Consider the following 17,925-nt stretch of genomic DNA (forward strand, 5'->3'; position numbering starts at 1 on the left):
GTTTCATTATATCCTAATGGGGAAGCTCACTGTCTGTCTGGCTGGCTGGGTCCTCAGACCTGCTTTATTCAGTCTGTGACCCAATTCATGAGCTGAAGACCACTGGAGGCCCAAAGAGAACAGGCGACTACTGTTTAATATGTTTTCCAATAGGCCAATACCACAACTTTCCACAAACTTTCCACAACCATTGAAATCTTCGGGTGTCTGCCTTAGCATTTTTTCTGGTCTCCTAGGTTCAAGCAATGTTTAAATCAGTACACATTATATTATCACGTTTGAGCAAAATAACAAAGAATCGCAGGAAATTTGCTTTAAAACTGCATCAATGTATCTCAGCTCCATGGACAAATTTGTAGAATTGCAGGAAAATGTCTCTATAGCGCCAAGATTGGGTCCTCTTAAATGTTCTCTCAAATTCAGACACACCGACAGTGCCCCCTGCGAGCCACTTTTTGATCCAGAAAAAAACTTGGACATGTATTCTCTATTCAGATACTGTGCATCCCTGGACTTCTTTACATGCCCAACAAAAAGGGACTATGGGGGCTGGTGTAGCAATTATATAGGGAAAATTGACTTGCCCCGCCACAGCAACCAAACCTCCTGAAGACCTTGCCACCCAGCCAAAAGCTTGATATACTGTAGACATTTACTGGGGGGAGAAAAACATGATAATGCGGTTTTGCTACTGCAGTGGTTTGAATTGATGGATGAATTTCAGATTTTAAAGTAACAAAATGTGCGTTGCTATGGTGATTGCAGGTTGCTCTCCAGGATGGCTGGGATGAAGGAGCAGCAATTTACTGAGGAGAAACCCCTACTACCAGAGCAGAGAGGACAAGATACTGAGATGGTGAGCATTTACATTATATAACTGTGTGTGAATGTGTATGTGTATGTGTATGTGTGTGTGTGTGTATGTGTATGTGTATGTGTATGTGTATGTGTGTGTATGTGTATGTGTGTGTATGTGAATGTGTGTGAATGTGTATGTGTGTGTGTGTGTGTGTGTGTGTGTGTGTGTGTGTGTGTGTGTGTGTGTGTGTGTGTGTGTGTGTGTGTGTGTTTGTTTTTGTGCAGAGTGTGTGATATAATAGTGTATTTTTGTGTGTCTTTCTTTGGAAACAGAATGTGTTTACATGTGTAGGAGGGATGAATCATACACTGCATTTCAATTCAGGAGTGTGAAAGAAGGGGTGGGGGGGACAAGACTATATAATTGAGAGGCTGCAAGGTCTAACCAAATCCACTGATTGCAGCAGTATGCCCGTCTTAGCAGGAGCTGTAAGTAACTCTTGATTGCTGGGACTGTATGTGAGGAGGACAAGAGAGGTGGCATCAGTAGAGGAAAGACAATCACATTGATTGAAATGCCAAAAGTCTAAGAGAATATGTCACTGTAACTTATACACTTCCCTGACTCTCTTGACAATGATTGAGAGAGGGGAGAAACTAATTACTAAGACGATGCCAAGGCATTGGCGGATAAAACTTGGGAGGCCAAATAATAAATTCAAAGTTATTGATGATTATTACCTGCTAGCTAGTAATTAGTCCCAAGGGAAATACATATTAAAGTAAAACGTTATCGGGAGTGGATGTGTGACCCAGATTACACTGTATCCTTTAGAAGTCTATGTTGAGGATTTAACAGGAGGATATCATTACAGCAGTTTATCCAGACAGCTGTTACCTTAGCCTATCCTCTGTTGTCCTCCTCTACGTGGGTCATGTCCTCCCAGGTCTGTTAGTCTTCCTCCCCTCCAGGCCTCTCCCTGCCTGGACCCCTGAGGTGGACTGACCAGCCACTGTAACACACCTGTGTTTGTGTTTATGATGCAGAGAGACCAAGGGCGGTGTGTGAACGCACTCCCCTGCGCAAGCCCTGCGCCACTCACCGCCCCCTCTTCCTCAAGCCGCCCCCCACAACGGTGGCATGTGATCGCGCGGCACTGGCTCCACCAGACCCGCAATCGGACCAGTGGGTGCATCCCGGTAATTACATACCCAGAACTAACCTGCAGGGGGACTATTCCCCATGCCCTGCAGGGGTCCCAAATCTCCGTTACCTTTGACTGTGTTATCGGATGCACCTTTAAATCCTCACCTGCAACACATCCTGAGTCAGAGAAATATGGAGGGCCACAAACAACAGAGATGATCTATATTTATTAAAGTTCCTTTACACACAGGCTGTAGTAGTAGCAATAGCAGTGTTTCATGCTGACATAAATTCACAGACAGGCTAAGGATAATCTGATAATAGAGAGATTTTGAACATTCCTGGAGACCAACATGCAGCCAGCCAACACCTCCAGCACAATGTCGCAATGCCCCCCCCCCCCCCCCCCCAACCACCACCACCACCAACCCCACCATTCTGTGCTACTGCAGTCACACGTGGGCTCCAAAGGACAAGAGTGACACCTGCTGGTCCGACCGTCCGAATGAAACCACTAACCTACTACGTCTCTCCACTAAAAACAACTGCATGAAATAACCATTCTTTCTAGGTGTGTCTGATCACTGTAACACTGTCTTGAATGGCATCACCCTCTATCAATGGACTGCTGATGACAATGCAACCATTTGTCAACTTTCCTCTTTCACCTCATTCGTGTGTTGATCTATAATCCTTTTGTCTTTCCTGAAACCACTGTATATGAATACACTATCTAGGATTGTACCTTTAGCACCACAAGGAGTTTGGGGACAATTATTCTTAACCCACTAATAATGCTTCTGATTCAACTATAACCTCTATAGAGCATGTCCTTCATGTTGCACTGAAGTTTAGGGGAATGCTTGGGTTCTGGTTTGGCTCTTTTAGGGCAGGGAAAACGTATTCTGTCTCTCCTGAGCCTTCTCTTCCCTGTCCACTAACTGCTGTCTGTCTGTTTGGACCCACACAGCCTCTATCTCTGTGCTCTCTGTGGATCCATCCCCTCAGCTTTAACGGCCTGCTCAGCCCTGTGGCATCTCAGAAGTGGAAGCAGAGGGACTAACATACAGGGCGTCAGTTGACATTGTGTTTTTGTTATCTGTCTGCAGGAGAACTGTGAGACCCTGATGCCAATTGGAGACTGGAAGGTACTTAAAGTCTATTCTCTCCTATTCTCAATATACTGTATCCCCGATAATCGTTGTGACTGTCCACTCGCCCGCGTAACCATGGTGTCGCACTGGGAGGAGAAGGAGGAGGGATTGTTTGGCCAAATGGTTGATGGAATCATTCGCTATCACAAAGCACCTCTCACACAGTGTGGTACAGATTTGTGTCTGAATGATAAAGTGTAAAGGACTTATATGTGTTTGTGTGTGAGAGAGACTGTTCAATGATTATCACTCACATAATAGGGCATCAATCTTAATACTACGACTATCACTATAACCATAGTAACCTACTATCCGTTATGGATTAGTAATACCACAGTCATTTTAAAGTCCTCAGAAGTTGATTTCTGTACCCGTGATGTTGTCAATTTTAACATGAATCCACGTGACGATGAGATCAGAATAATCCAGACACCTTGTTTCTCACCTCTGTCTGACGCCTCCAGTGTCACCCCCCTCTTCTCTCACCCTCTCCAGTCTCACCTCCTCTCTCTCTCTCTCACTCCCCTCTCCCACTACCTCCTGACAGTCCTTTATAATGGAAAGGCTAACAAACACAGTTGCTGATTATGTTGAGTTAAACGGGAGAGGACTGTGTACCCTTACGATTGGTGCTATGAAAATAACAACTGTGATTTGCTTTGCACAAATCAAATGAACGGGCCTCTTGAAATGTGAGTGTTGAGAGCGTGTATGTGTGCGCCTGTGTGCGTGTGCATGCATGTGTGTGTGTTGAATTTTAATTAGCAAAAGAAATCTCACTGCATACTAAGCATTTGTTTATGCATCACCTTCCATGACTTTTGAGGAGCGATAAGAGGGGTGGGAGAGGAAAGGGGACAGGTAGGACAGGGACAATGGGAGGAAGGGAGGGAATTGTTATATTCTCAATGACTGAATACAGACCTTCCTCAGACAACATAATGCTCTCAGCAAAAAACGCACTGTCTTTCTACCCAAACACAGACCAGACCATATACACACATTACACACACTAATAAACCAGCATGTTCATCAGAACAGACCAGATACACACATTACACACGCTAATAAACCAGCATGTTCATCAGAACAGACCATATACACACATTACACACGCTAATAAACCAGCATTTTCATCAGAACAGACCATATACACACATTACACACACTAATAAACCAGCATGTTCATCAGAACAGCAGAGTAAAAGTAGTTGTATGTTTTGTTGATATTTATAGTGCTTATGATTCTATATGGCATGATGGACTATATAACAAAACTTTCCAAAATGGCATTGGGGGTAAAGTATACGAGACCATTTTATTTATTTAGGGCTCATTGAGATTAAAATCTCTTTTTCAACAGCGCCCTGGCCAAGATAGGCAGCACCAAGTCATTACAAAAAAATTACAGACAGACAACATGAACAACTACAAGTAATCTAGTAAAAAACATTGAATTCACAAAACAGCTAATTAAAAACATTGACAGGTCAGGGAATCAGCCTCAAAATACTTTATCAGTGATTTAAAAAAACAAATCGGGACAAGTTCTTCCAGTTTAAAAGTATTTTTTGAGGCGTTCCAAGACGATGGCGCAGAGTACATAAAAGCCCTTTTACCAAATTCAGTTCGGACATTTGGAACAGTTAGCAGGATAAAGTCCAGCGAGCGAAGAGAGTACCCACCACACTTCTGAACAATAAAAATGCACAAATAAAAAGGTAGTAAACCCAAAATGGCTTTGTAAATAAAAGTATACCAGTGACTGAGCCTACGAGTGACTAGAGAAGGCCAGCCAACCCTGGTATACAAAGTGCAGTGGTGCGTAAGGGTTTTGCAGTTTAAAACCTGTTACGGATGATGCGAATTCTCGCAGCTTTTCGCAACTTTTTGTTAAAAATCGTGCAACATTTCAACGTCCTGCTACTCATGCCAGGAATATAGTATATGCATATGATAAGTATGTGTGTATAGAAAACACTCTGAAGTTTCTAAAACTGGTTAAATCATGTCTGTGGCTATAACAGAACGTGTTCAGGAGTAAAAATCCCAGGGAAAACTGTTCACCAAAAACACAAAAAAAATATTCATCTGCCAGTCTTTGTATTGTCTAAGGCGATAGAAAATAGATGAGGTTCCGTTTACAACGCCTACAGCTTCCACACGATGTCGCCAGTACTGGCATTTCATTGCAAGTGTATCCTTGGTGGGATGACGTATAGGCACTTCCTGTCTTGGGGTGCACCGAGGAAATTATGAAAGTGAAAAAAATGGACGATGATTTCAAGACTTGCTGCTATCAAATACAGATCGCCCCGTGATCAATTTGATCGATTATTAACATTTATTAATACCTAAAGTTGGTTTACAAAAGTAGTTTGAAGTTATTTGTAAAAGTTTATAGGCAACTTTTTTAATTTTAAAAAGTGACGTTGCGTCTTGTAAAGGTGAATTTTCCTTGGATCAGACGGCCTTCATAAATGGACATTTTGGGTATACAATGACGGATTTAATCAGGAAAAAGACCCAATTGTGATGTTTATGGGACATATAGGAGTGCCAACAAAGAAGCTCGTCAAAGGTAATGAATGTTTTATATTTTATTTCTGCGTTTTGTGTAGCGCCGGCTACCACTAAATCTTTTGTTTAGGTCTCGTTCAGGTATTTCGGGGGGTGCATGCTATCAGATAATAGCTTCTCATGCTTTCGCCGAAAAGCATTTTACAAATCTGACATGTTGGCTAGATTCACAACGAGTGTAGCTTTAATTGAGTACCTTGCATGTGTGTTTTAATGAAAGTTTGAGTTTTATTGAGTACTACAGGTGGCGCTCTGAAATTTCCGCTGATTTTGGTTCCTGTACAGGAACAACAATACGTAAGAGGTTTTAAAATAAATCTCAAAGTGCCATGGTAAAGAGTGTCAATTGATCTCAAATACTGAGCGGAAGCATTCATATATAAAATATCCCCATAGTCTAGTAAAGGCATAAATGTAGCTGATACTAGCCTCCTTCTGGCTTCAAAAGAAAAACAGGCCTTATTCCTAAAATAAAATCCCAATTTCAGCTTCAATTGTTTTGTAAGTTGTTGAATATGCAATTTAAAAGAGAGGCCGTAATCAATTAAAATTCCAAGATATTTATATGAGGTTACAACCTCAATCTCCTTGCTCTGACAGGTAGTAATAGGTGAACGGTTCAGAGGTCTATTTCTTGCATTAGAAAACACCATTAGTTTAGTTTTGTCAGTATTGAGGATAAGCTTCAATTGACACAAGGTATGTTGAACAGTATAAAAAGCAGTTTGCATGTTCTGGAAAGCTTTTGTAAGAGACGAGGCACAACAGTAAATAACAGTATCATCAGCATAAAAATGAAGTTGTGAATTTTTGAAATTTTTGTCTAAATCATTTATATAAATAGTGAATAAGAGAGGACCAAGTACAGAGCCTTGGGGCACACCAATCAAGACAGACAATTTAACAGACATAAGCCCATCAAATTGAGTGCACTGATTTCTATCAGACAGATAGTTAGCAAACCATGCACCTCATGCTCCGAAAGACCTACACTCGACAATCTCTGCCTTAGTATAGCATGATCAACTGCATCAAAAGCGTTAGAGAGATCAATAAAAAGTGAGACATCGTGCTGTTTTTTGTCAAGGGCTTCAGTGATATCATTTAAAACCTTCATGGCTGCTGTAATTGTGCTATGCTTCTTCCTGAAGCCCGATTGGTACATTGATAAAATAGAGTTAGTAAATAAAAACTGTTTTAGCTGTTCACTTACAAGGGTTTCAAGTATTTTCACCAGGGGTGACAGCTTTGAGATTGGCCTATAATTATTTAAAAGAGTTGGATCTCCCCCTTTTATTAAAAGTGGTAGGACAAATGCTGATTTCCAGATCTTTGGAATTTCATTACATTCCAGGGTTAGATTGAACAGAGATGTAAGTGGTTCAGCTATGAAATCAGCTGCCAGATTTAAAAGCAGGGATCCAAAAGATCAGGACCTGCAGGCTTTCTCTGATCTAGAGATTTCAGGGCTTTATGTACCACCTGCACTGAGAATGGCAAAAAGCAAAAAGTTTGACCAGCTGTCACTGGTTCATCCACACAGGGTTGTACAGAGACAGAGGTCATTGAATCAAACAGCCTACCAGATGATACAAAGTGCTCATTGAAACAATCATAAAATTGATTTACTCTGAACAACACATGTAGTATTAAACTGAACAATAAAATAACCAAGTTTTTTGCGCAAGGGCACAGGATGTGTGATTCGGGGTGCTCAAAGAGGAGCGTCTATGTGATCATTGCACGAGAGGGAGAGAGAGAGAGAGAGCTCTTATGGTAGGTACGCTTATAGCTCATCTCTTGGCAGTAGTACTGTAGACTACTTTATCACTGACCTCAACCCAGAGTCTCTCAGAGGGTTCACAGTCAGCCCACTGACACCCCTATCAAGTACATTATTTTCTTAAGGAATGTAGTGAAGTAAAAGTAGTAAAAAATATAAATAGTAAAGTAAAGCACAGATACCCCAAAAAACTACTTAAGTAGTACTTCAAAGTATTTTTACTTAAGTAGTTTACACCACTGACTGTAATAGTGAAGGTGTAAACTTGGCAGTAGAAAACCTAAACAGTATATTTGACCTCTCAGCTTCTCTATCAAGTATTTGTTTTCAAGCAGACAACCTAAGAAAATGAACAACAATGACAAATGGTTTGATGAAGAATGCAAAAACTAAAGAAAGAAATTGAGAAACAAATTCAACCAAAAACATAGAGACCCAGAAAACCTGACCCTACGCCTTCACTGTGGTGAATCACTAAAACAATACAGAAATACACTATGGAAAAAGAAGGAACAGTAGATCAGAAATTAGCTCAATGTGTCATGTTCACTTGTTCCTGTGATTGTCTCCACCCCCTCCAGGTGTTGCTTATTTTCCTCAGTGTATTTATCCCTGTGTGTCCTGTCTCTCTGTGCCAGTTCGTCTTGTATGTTTATTCAAGTCAACCAGCGTGTTTTTCCTGTACTCCTCTTGCTATTCTCCTTTTTCTAGTCCTCCCGGTTTTGACCCTTGCCTTTTTCTGGACTTTGTACCCGCCTCCCTGACCATTCTGCCTGCCTTGACCACAAACCTTTCTGCTACTCTGTACCTCCTGAACTCTGATCTGGTTTTGACCTTTTGCCTGTCCACGACTATTCTCTTGCCTACTCCTTTGGATTATTAAACATTGTAAGACTCCAACCATCTGCCTCCTGTGTGGGGCTCGCCTTGTGCTTTGATACAATGTAATTGAAGAAACAAATTTTCAGTTTCTGCGAAAATTGGGAAACACTAAACAAACAACAACACAAAGAATTATCTATCCAAAATGGAGATGTATGGATAAACCACTTCTCCAATCTTGTTTGCTCTATAACAAAGAACAAACAGCAAAAACATATACAGTACCAGTCAATAGTTTGGATACACCTACTCATTCCAGGGTTTTTCTTTACTTTTACTATTTTCTACATTGTAACTCTGGGTCTTCCTTTCCTGTGGCGGTCCTCATGAGAGCCAGTTTCATAATAGCCCTTGGTTGGTTTTTGCGACTGCACTTGAAGAATCTTTCAAAGTTCTTGAAATTTTCCGGATTGACTGACCTTCATGTCTTAAAGTAATGATGGACTGTTCTTTCTCTTTGCTTATTTGAGCTGTTCTTTCAATAATATGGACTTGATCTTTTACCAAATAGGGCTATCTTCTGTACACCAACCCTACCTTGTGACAACACAACTGATTGGCTCAAACGCATTAAAATGAACTTTTAACAAGGCACACCTGTTAATTGAAATGTATTCCAGGTGACTACCTCATGAAGCTGGTTGAGAGAATGCCAAGAGTGTGCAAAGCTGTCATCAAGGCAAAGGGTGACTATTTGAAGAATCTCAAATATAACATATTTTTTGATTTGTTTAACGCTTTTTGGGTTACTACATGATTTCCATGTGTTATTTCATAGTTTTGATGTCTTCACTATTAGTCTACAATGTAGAAAATAGTAAAAATAAAGAAAAACCCTTGAATGAGGAGGTGTGTCCAAACCTTTGACTGGTATTCAGACCCTTTGCAATGAGACTCGGAATTGAGCTCAGATGCATCCTGTTTCCATTGATCATCCTTGAGATGTTTCTACAACTTGATTGGAGTCCACCTGTGGTAATTTCAATTGATTGGACATGATTTGGAAAGGCACACACCTGTTTATATAAGGTCCCACATTTGACAGTGCATGTCAGAGCAAAAACCAAGCTATGAAGTCAAAGGAATTGTCCGTAGAGCTCTGAGACAGGATTGTGTCGAGGTCTGGGGAAGGGTACCAAAAAATGTCTGAACATTGAAGGTCCCCAAGAACACAGTGGCCTCCATCATTCTTAAATATAATAAGTTTGTAACCAACAATAATCTTCCTAGAGCTGGCCGCCCGGCCAAACTGAGCAAGCGGGGGAGAAGGGCCTTGGTCAGGGAGATGACCAAGAACCTGATGGTCACTCTGACAGAGCTCCAGAGTTCCTCTGTGGAGATGGGAGAACCTTCCAGAAACACAACCATCTCTGCAGCACTTCACCAAGCAGGCCTCTATGGTAGATTGGCTAGACAGAAGCCACTTCTCAGTAAAAGGCACATGACAGCCCTCTTGGAGTTTGCCAAAAGTCACCTAAAGGATTCTCAGACGATGAGAAACAAGATTCTCTGGTCTGATGAAACCAAGATTGAACTCTTTGTCCAGGCACTACTTATCACCTGGCCAACACCATCCCTACGGTGAAGCATGGTGGTGGCAGCATCATGCTGTGGGGATGTTTTTTAATGGCATGGACTGGGAGTTTAGTCAGGATCGAGGGAAAATCCTTGATGAAAACCTGCTCCAGAGTGCTCAGGACCTCGACTGCTCCAGAGTGCTCAGGTTCACCTTCCAACAGAACAATGACCCTAAGCACACAGCCAAGACAACGCAGGAGTGGCTTCGGGACAAGTTTCTGAATTTCTTTGAGTGGCCCAGCCAGAGCCTGGACTTGAACCCGATCGTACATTTCTGGAGAGATCTGAAAATAGCTGTGCAGCGACGATCCCCATCCAACATGACAGAGCTTGAGAGGATCTGCAGAGAAAATAGGAGACATTCCCCAAATACAGGGGTGCCAAGCTTGTAGCGTCATACCCAAGAAGACTCCATGCTGTAATTGCTGCCAAAGGTGCTTCAACAAAGTAAAGGGTCTGAATACTTATGTAAATGTGATATTTTATTTATTTATACATTTAAAAAAAACTCTAAACCTGTTTTTGCTTTGTCATTATGAGGTATTGTGTGTAGATTGATGAGGGGGGGAACAATTTAATCCATTCTTGGATAAGGCTGTAACGTAACAACATTTGTAAAAAGTGAAGGTGTCTGAATTTTTTCCAAATGCACTATATATATCAACAAATTGGTTAGGGTGCTAGAACAGTCTGCACCACCTGGTCTCACCCTACTAGAATCTGAAGTGAAATGTCTACTGTTTGCTGATGATCTGGTGCTTCTGTCACCAACCAAGGAGGGCCAACAGCAGCACCTAGATCTTCTGCACAGATTCTGTCAGACCTGGGCCCTGACAGTAAATCTCAGTAAGACAAAACTAATGGTGTTCTAAAAAAGGTCCAGTTACCAGGATCCCAAATACAAATTCCACCTAGACACCGTTGCCCTAGAGCACACAAAAAGTATACATACCTCGGCCTATCAGCGCCACAGATAACTTCCACAAAGCTGTGAACGATCTGAGAGACAAGGCAAGAAGGGCATTCTACGCCATCAAAAGGAACATAAAATTCAACATACCAATTAGGATCTGGATAAAGATACTTGAATCAGTTATCAAACCCATTGCTCTTTATGGTTGTGAGGTCTGGGGTCTGCTCACCAACCAAGAATTCACAAAATGGGACAAACACCAAATTGAGACTGTGATTCTCTGTGTACAACGTAAAACACCAAATAATACATGCAGAGCAGAAGTAGGTCGATACCTGCTAATTATCAAAATCCAGAAAATAGCAATTCAATTCTACAACCACTTAAAAGGAAGTGATTCTCAACCTTCCATAACAAAGCCATCACATACAGAGAGATGAACCTGGAGAAGAGTCTCCTAAGCAAGCTAGTCCTGGGGCTCTGTTCACAAACACAAACAGACCCCACAGAGCCCCAGGACAGCAACACAAGTAGACCCAACCAAATCATGAGAAAACAAAAAGATAATTACTTGACACATTGGAAAGAATTAACAAAAAAACTGAACAAACTAGAATGCCATTTGGCCCTAAACAGAGAGTACACAGTGGCAGAATACCTGACCACTGTGACTGAGCCAAAATTAAGGAAAGCTTTGACTATATACAGACTCAGTGAGCATAACCTTGCTATTGAGAAAGGCCACCTTAGGCAGTTCTGGCTCTCAAGAGAAGGCAGGCTATGTGCACACTGCCCACAAAATGAGGTGGAAACTGAGCTGCACTTCCTAACCTCCTGCCAAATGTATGACTATATTATAGACACACATTTCCCTCAAATTACACAGATCCACAAAGAATTTTAAAACAAATCCAATTTTGATAAACTCCCATATCTATTGGGTGAAATACCACAGTGTGACATCACAGCAGCAAGATTTGTGACCTGTTGTCACAAGAAAAGAGCAACCAGTAAAGAACAAATATCACTGTAAATACAACCCATAATTATTTGATTTATTTTCTCTTTTGTACTTGAACTATTTGCACATTGTTACAACACTGTACATAGCCATAATATGGCATGGCTTTTGTGAGTGTAATGTTTACTGTACATTTGATATTGTTTATTCCACTTTTATCTATTTCACTTGCTTTGGCAATGTAAACATATGTTTTCCATGCCAATAAAGCCCTTTGAATTGAAGGGAGACAGGTAGAGAGAGAGAGAGAGAGAGAGAGAGAGAGAGAGAGAGAATCTCCCCTGATATAGAGCAGTGGTGGTGGTGATGAGAGAGCAAAACAAGAGCACAGCAGAGAAGATGTTGTGACTGATTGGGCAGCCAACCAATCAGATGCAGAGAGCCAGCCAAAGGGCTTGAGCTCAGCACGCCCTCACGGTGGGTTTATAAGGTGTCTGGGGAAGAGAGAGGGCAGCAGCAAGACTGCAGAGCTCAGCCCTAGAACAGGACGAGGCTAGACGAGACAGAGACCACCAGCAGCAGCAGTCCCACTACCAGAGAGGACGGGCTCTGAATGTCTTGTCTCCACCCGCAGCTCCTACTCCTCCTGCCGCTCTTCGTCCTCTTTCTCCTCCTCCACCGAGCACACTTACTCAGGCACCATGCCTGAATGCTGGGATGGGGTGAGTGGCGGTGTAAAGTGTGTCTGCAGGTGACTGAGTGACTGATAGCGTGAGGGTATTTTGATCAAGTAAATTCACTGCTGTGTCTTAATAAACTCCTCTGTTCGTGGATGTGCATGACGAGCACATTGTGCACACGTTTATTTCTCATGCACACACACAACCACGTCTTACCTTCTTCATGCATGTTCTTATACCATGTTTATATCTTAGCAGAACGACTAGCTGTCTATCATGTACCCATCTGTTTTAATGCTCTGGGATCATGAGATCATGAGTGAAATCTGCATGTTGAAATATTAGTAGTCTAGATTTGGTTTTATTATATAACTGAACATATGAGTTAATGTTGCATAGTGGCATGGTTGTTGTACTGTTATTGTGTTGCTCTAATGATCAGTCGTGTAATGTCTCCGTGGAGACACACTGACACACTAATGCTGTGACACACTAATGCATTCTGCAACACATGCAAGCCTACACAGAGATGCCCGTAAGTCTGGGGGAGATGCAAATGATTCCACACTTGGAGGTCTGTGTGACCTTGGGAGTGAGAGAGGAAGGGAATTAGAGAGGAAGATGAGTGAGAGACAAAGAAATCACAGAAGACTAAGAGAGGGAGGGAGTATTTGCAGTGATACAGGTGCTGTTTTTATCTGCAGTCTATTGTGCTGCCATCCAGAAAATACCAAAATAGTTTTACCCATTCCATCAACCCCTATCATACTAGACAACCCAAATGACCTTTACCTTTACATTGTATCTGTCAATCGTTCACACAAGCATTTCATGTCACACAAAGACAAAAAAGACAACAGATTTTACAGGTGAGTGTATTGCAGTAGCTGCCGATGTAATTGCTTCACAGAGGGCATGCAGCATACTGTCAGACATACATGTATTGGGTGCCAGACCGATGCGTGGTTAGGGAGCACTTAGCGTCACAGACTATGGCTACAGTACATCCTCAATGGCACCCTATTCCCTAGTTAGTGCCCTACTTCTGACCAGGGCTCATACGGTGCCATTTGGGATGCAGGCCTATCAGTGGCATTTCTCTGTCTGGCTGTGATAGGACATAATCCTGGAGCGCTGAACCAACGTTTATGGAAATAATATCTGCTGCCTCCATTTTGAGTGTGTCTGCCTGTCTGGCTGTGTTGATGAGGATGTGGGTCATGTGAGATTGAAATACCAATGAGACCCTGTAACTATGTCAACACCGCACAATAACATTTTGTAATTAATATGCATAGAATGTTTGCAGGTTTTTGTTTTTTCCTTTCATTTAAGACCTAGAAAACCAGATGTGGGGGTGAAGTTACTTACTAATTAGTTACCTTAATTAATCAATCAAGTACAAGGGAGAGGCGAAAACCCGCAGCCACTCGGTCCTCCGTGGAACGAGTTTGACACCTGTGCTTTACAGTATATGTTGTCAGGCCTCTCAGAATGTTGATCAGAAGTGGAAGGTCTATTACATCTCAGTGATAGTGTGTCAACTGTTTGTGCCCATCAGTGAACATGGCATTGTCATTGTATGTGCAGAGGTACAGAATGCGTCCCTGTGGAAGTAAATGTACATGCATGAGTATTTGTCTGTTTCAGGAACATGACATTGAGACTCCGTATGGGATGCTACATGTGGTTATTCGTGGGGCCCCCAAAGGAAACAAGCCTGCCATCCTCACGTACCATGATGTGGGGCTTAACCGTGAGTACAAACCTTTATTTTACCTTTATTTAACTAGGCAAGTCAGTTAAGAACAAATTCTTATTTTCAATGACGGCCTAGGAACAGTGGGTTAACAGCCTGTTCAGGGGCAGAACGACAGATTTGTACCTTGTTAGCTCGGGGATTTGAACTTGCAACCTTTCGGTTACTAGTCCAACACTCTAACCACTAGGCTATTCTGCCGCTACGCTTGTGTGTGTGCGTGCACACGCGCTTTCAGTGTGTGCTCCATGTGTGAGTTCATGTCTTTGTTGCACCACCATCTGTCATGTAACAATGACCTGCAGCTGGTTCCAGGGTTCATCTTGCCACACTTCCTAAGGGTGCTGTTCATGGTGGGATCTGGCAGCTGTATCCGTCGAGCTGTCAGCCCCGGGAGGTGTTGTGTATCTGAGGTGATAATTGGACTCCATTCTGGGAGCTATATCAGAGTACCAGTAGCATTCCCTGACAGCGGTCCAGCCAGCCCACTGCAGAGCGCAGACAGACAGTGTGACTCTCTCACATTTACCCAGCATGTCCGTTACTACCTCCCAGCTGAGCCTGCTCGTTAGCTCCTCTAATTGGTGGATGGGGACTGCTTTTCAATGTTGCTGCAGTTTGCAGGGAGTATTGTTACACTTGTAGCAGGAAATGACTCCAGGATACAAAACACAATATTTAATCATCTACATTACAACTGCATTGCCAGTAGCTGTCTGAAATAGGATCCAGCCCATTGAAGTACCAGATACAAACTGCATTCCACAAGATAGCACTGTCTGTCAGTGGTCAGTCAACAAAGGACTGGGTAATGAAAGAATGACGGCTGGAGAGAGAAGAAAGAGGGAGAGTGAGAAATGTAGGTCAGGAAAACATCCCTATCATACAAGCGGGGTGGTGTTGGGGGAGGGGTCAGCACTGCTGCACTGTAGATCAGCTGTTCCTCTGCCTCCCTCTGCATGCCTGCCTCCCTCTGCATGCCTGCCTCCCTCTGCATGCATGCCTCCCTCTGCATGCCTGCCTCGCTCTGCCTGCCTGCCTCCGTCTGCATGCCTGCCTCCCTCAGCATGCTTGCCTCCGTCTGCATGCCTGCCTCCCTATGCATGCCTGCCTCTACATGCCTGCCCGCCTCCGTCTGCATGCCCGCCTCCCTCTGCATGCCTGCCTCCGTCTGCATGCCTGCCTCCCTCTGCATGCCTGCCTGCCTCCCTCTGCATGCCTGCCTCCGTCTGCATGCCTGCCTCCGTCTGCATGCCTGCCTCCGTCTGCATGCCTGCCTCCCTCTGCATGTCTGCCTCCCTCTGCCTGCCTGCCTCCCTCTGCATGCCTGCCTCCCTCTGCATGCCTGCCTCTGCATGCCTGCCCGCCTCCGTCTGCATGCCCGCCTCCCTCTGCATGCCCGCCTCCGTCTGCATGCCTGCCTCCCTCTGCATGCCTGCCTGCCTACCTGCCTCCCTCTGCATGCCTGCCTCCGTCTGCATGCCTGCCTCCGTCTGCATGCCTGCCTCCGTCTGCATGCCTGCCTCCCTCTGCATGCCTTCGTCCCTCTGCATGCCTTCCTCCCTCTGCATGCCTTCCTCCCTCTGCATGCCTGCCTCCCTCTGCATGCCTGCCTCCCTCTGCATGCCTGCCTCTGTCTGCATGCCTGCCTCCGTCTGCATGCCTGCCTCCCTCTGCATGCCTGCCTCCCTCTGCATGCCTGCCTCCGTCTGCATGCCTGCCTCCCTCTGCATGCCTGCCTCCCTCTGCATGCCTGCCTCCCTCTGCATGCCTGCCTCTGTCTGCATGCCTGCCTCCGTCTGCATGCCTGCCTCCCTCTGCATGCCTGCCTCCCTCTGCATGCCTGCCTCCCTCTGCATGCCTGCCTCCCTCTGCATGCCTGCCTCCCTCTGTATGCTTGCCTCATATTTTCTATCACCTTAGCAACTCCATGTTGTTGTCTGTCACCACAAACCGAAGAGAACTAGGACAACAGTGGCGGTGGGAGGGGGGGAAACAGAGTTGTTGATCAGAGTTGTTGATATTGTTGTAGGTTTTCAGAGTTGAGGTATATAGGGTGTCATTGCTGGTCTGTTGAACAGAGAGGGATGGCACTTCAGTTAACCTATAACCTCAGTTAAAATGCAGTATATCAAACTAGATTGTCTTTTCTTTACTCTGACTTAATGTACGATCACTCAAGCACCCAGATGATAATGGAATGACTCCCAGTAAAACCTCAGGTCATTTCCCATTCTCATTTCCCCTGCTGACGAGGTGCTCTCTGCTTAGTGCATGTTTAACGTTTTCTTCCCTCTGTCTCTCTCTCTCTCTCTGCCCTGCACAGACAAGTTGTGCTTCAACAGCTTCTTCCACAACGAGGACATGCAGGAGATCACCAAGCACTTTGTGGTGTGTCATGTGGATGCTCCTGGACAGCAGATTGGAGCCTCTCAGATGCCACAGGGGTATATAACACCTAAACACACGTACATGCCTGTACACACTTATACCTATCCATGCACCTCTGGTGTCTTGTATTGGCTGGAGTGTGCAGACAGACAGATAGACAGGGATTCCTTCAGTGCTGTCTCTTGGTCACGTGACTGTTTAACTAAAGATCTCCACCTCACCTCTCAACAGGTACCAGTACCCCACCATGGACCAGCTGGCAGGCATGCTGCCCAGTGTAGTGCAGCACTTTGGGTGAGTGGGCCTCCCCTTCCTCTCTCTTCTAGTAAACAGTACATATATTAACCATATTGTTCAACTTTGAATGCATGAATGAACCTGTAAAGTAATTCAAACCATTCTCATTTGACAGATTCAAGAGCATTGTGGGCATTGGAGTTGGGGCTGGCGCTTACGTCCTGGCCAAATTTGCTGTAAGTCATACCCGGTTATTGTTCTTTGCTTTTCCACATATTTCATATTTTGGGGCCTAATAATGATCCCAGGTGTATCTACCACAGGAGGTTGGTGGCACCTTAATTGTGGAGGATGAGCTCATGGTAATGGCTCAAGTGGAATTAGTGGAATGGTATCAAGACATGGTTTCTATGTGTTTGATGCCATTCCATTCGCTCCGTTCCCGACATTATTATGATCCATCCTTCCCTCAGCAGCCTCCTGTGGTATCTATCTAACATAAGACAGCGTTGCTCTGCTCTGCTCTGCCCTCAGCTGATCTTCCCTGATCTGGTGGAGGGCCTGGTGCTGCTCAACATCGACCCCAACGGGAAGGGCTGGATCGACTGGGCCACTGGCAAGGTAGCAGACCTCTGTGGCAAACACATAAACAGAGTTACCTTTTAAAGCATATTACAACTATCAAAATGGCTGCTGTACTTGCAATTGGTGCAAGGTAATAATATCTATCTCTCTTTCCTCATCTCTCTCTTTCTCTCTCTCCCCCTCCCTCTCCAGCTCTCTGGGCTCACCAGTGCTCTTCCAGACACAGTCCTGCCCCACCTCTTTAGCCAGGTGAGTCCTCACTCCAGATATGTGTGGTAATCAAACCATTATCCACGTACCTACAACAACACTAGACTGGAGGCTTTGGATTACACACCATAATAACAACAACACTAGACTGGAGGCTTTGGATTATACACCATAATAACAACAACACTAGACTGGAGGCTTCGGACTACACACAATAATAACAACACTAGACTGGAGGCTTCGGACTACACACAATAATAACAACAC

At 44.0% G+C, this 17,925-nt stretch overlaps 1 protein-coding gene across 11 annotated transcripts in view; it reads left to right on the top strand.

Moving 5' to 3' along the window:
* LOC139370765 (NDRG family member 4) overlaps positions 1 to 17,925 on the top strand; it is a 42,399-nt gene that overhangs the window by 10,744 nt on the left and 13,730 nt on the right. For 6 of the 11 annotated variants that reach the window (XR_011627177.1, XR_011627178.1, XM_071110499.1 and 3 more), the window contains 9 exons: positions 766 to 856; positions 1,846 to 1,998; positions 3,055 to 3,093; positions 14,127 to 14,232; positions 16,562 to 16,682; positions 16,858 to 16,920; positions 17,039 to 17,099; positions 17,398 to 17,484; positions 17,641 to 17,697. Coding sequence is in view for 9 of the 11 variants with exons in the window: in XM_071110463.1 (XP_070966564.1) it covers positions 766 to 856; positions 1,846 to 1,998; positions 3,055 to 3,093; positions 14,127 to 14,232; positions 16,562 to 16,682; positions 16,858 to 16,920; positions 17,039 to 17,099; positions 17,398 to 17,484; positions 17,641 to 17,697 (778 nt within the window). In the remaining 2 variants the exon portion in view is untranslated. Of the gene's footprint in view, positions 1 to 765; positions 857 to 1,845; positions 1,999 to 3,054; positions 3,094 to 12,180; positions 12,519 to 14,126; positions 14,233 to 16,561; positions 16,683 to 16,857; positions 16,921 to 17,038; positions 17,100 to 17,397; positions 17,485 to 17,640; positions 17,698 to 17,925 lie in introns of those variants that run through there. The other 5 variants (XM_071110515.1, XM_071110525.1, XM_071110533.1 and 2 more) reach the window with 3 other exon arrangements.

The sequence above is a fragment of the Oncorhynchus clarkii genome, chromosome 2, assembly GCF_045791955.1.
Source record: "Oncorhynchus clarkii lewisi isolate Uvic-CL-2024 chromosome 2, UVic_Ocla_1.0, whole genome shotgun sequence".
Classification (NCBI taxonomy): Eukaryota; Metazoa; Chordata; class Actinopteri; order Salmoniformes; family Salmonidae; genus Oncorhynchus; species Oncorhynchus clarkii.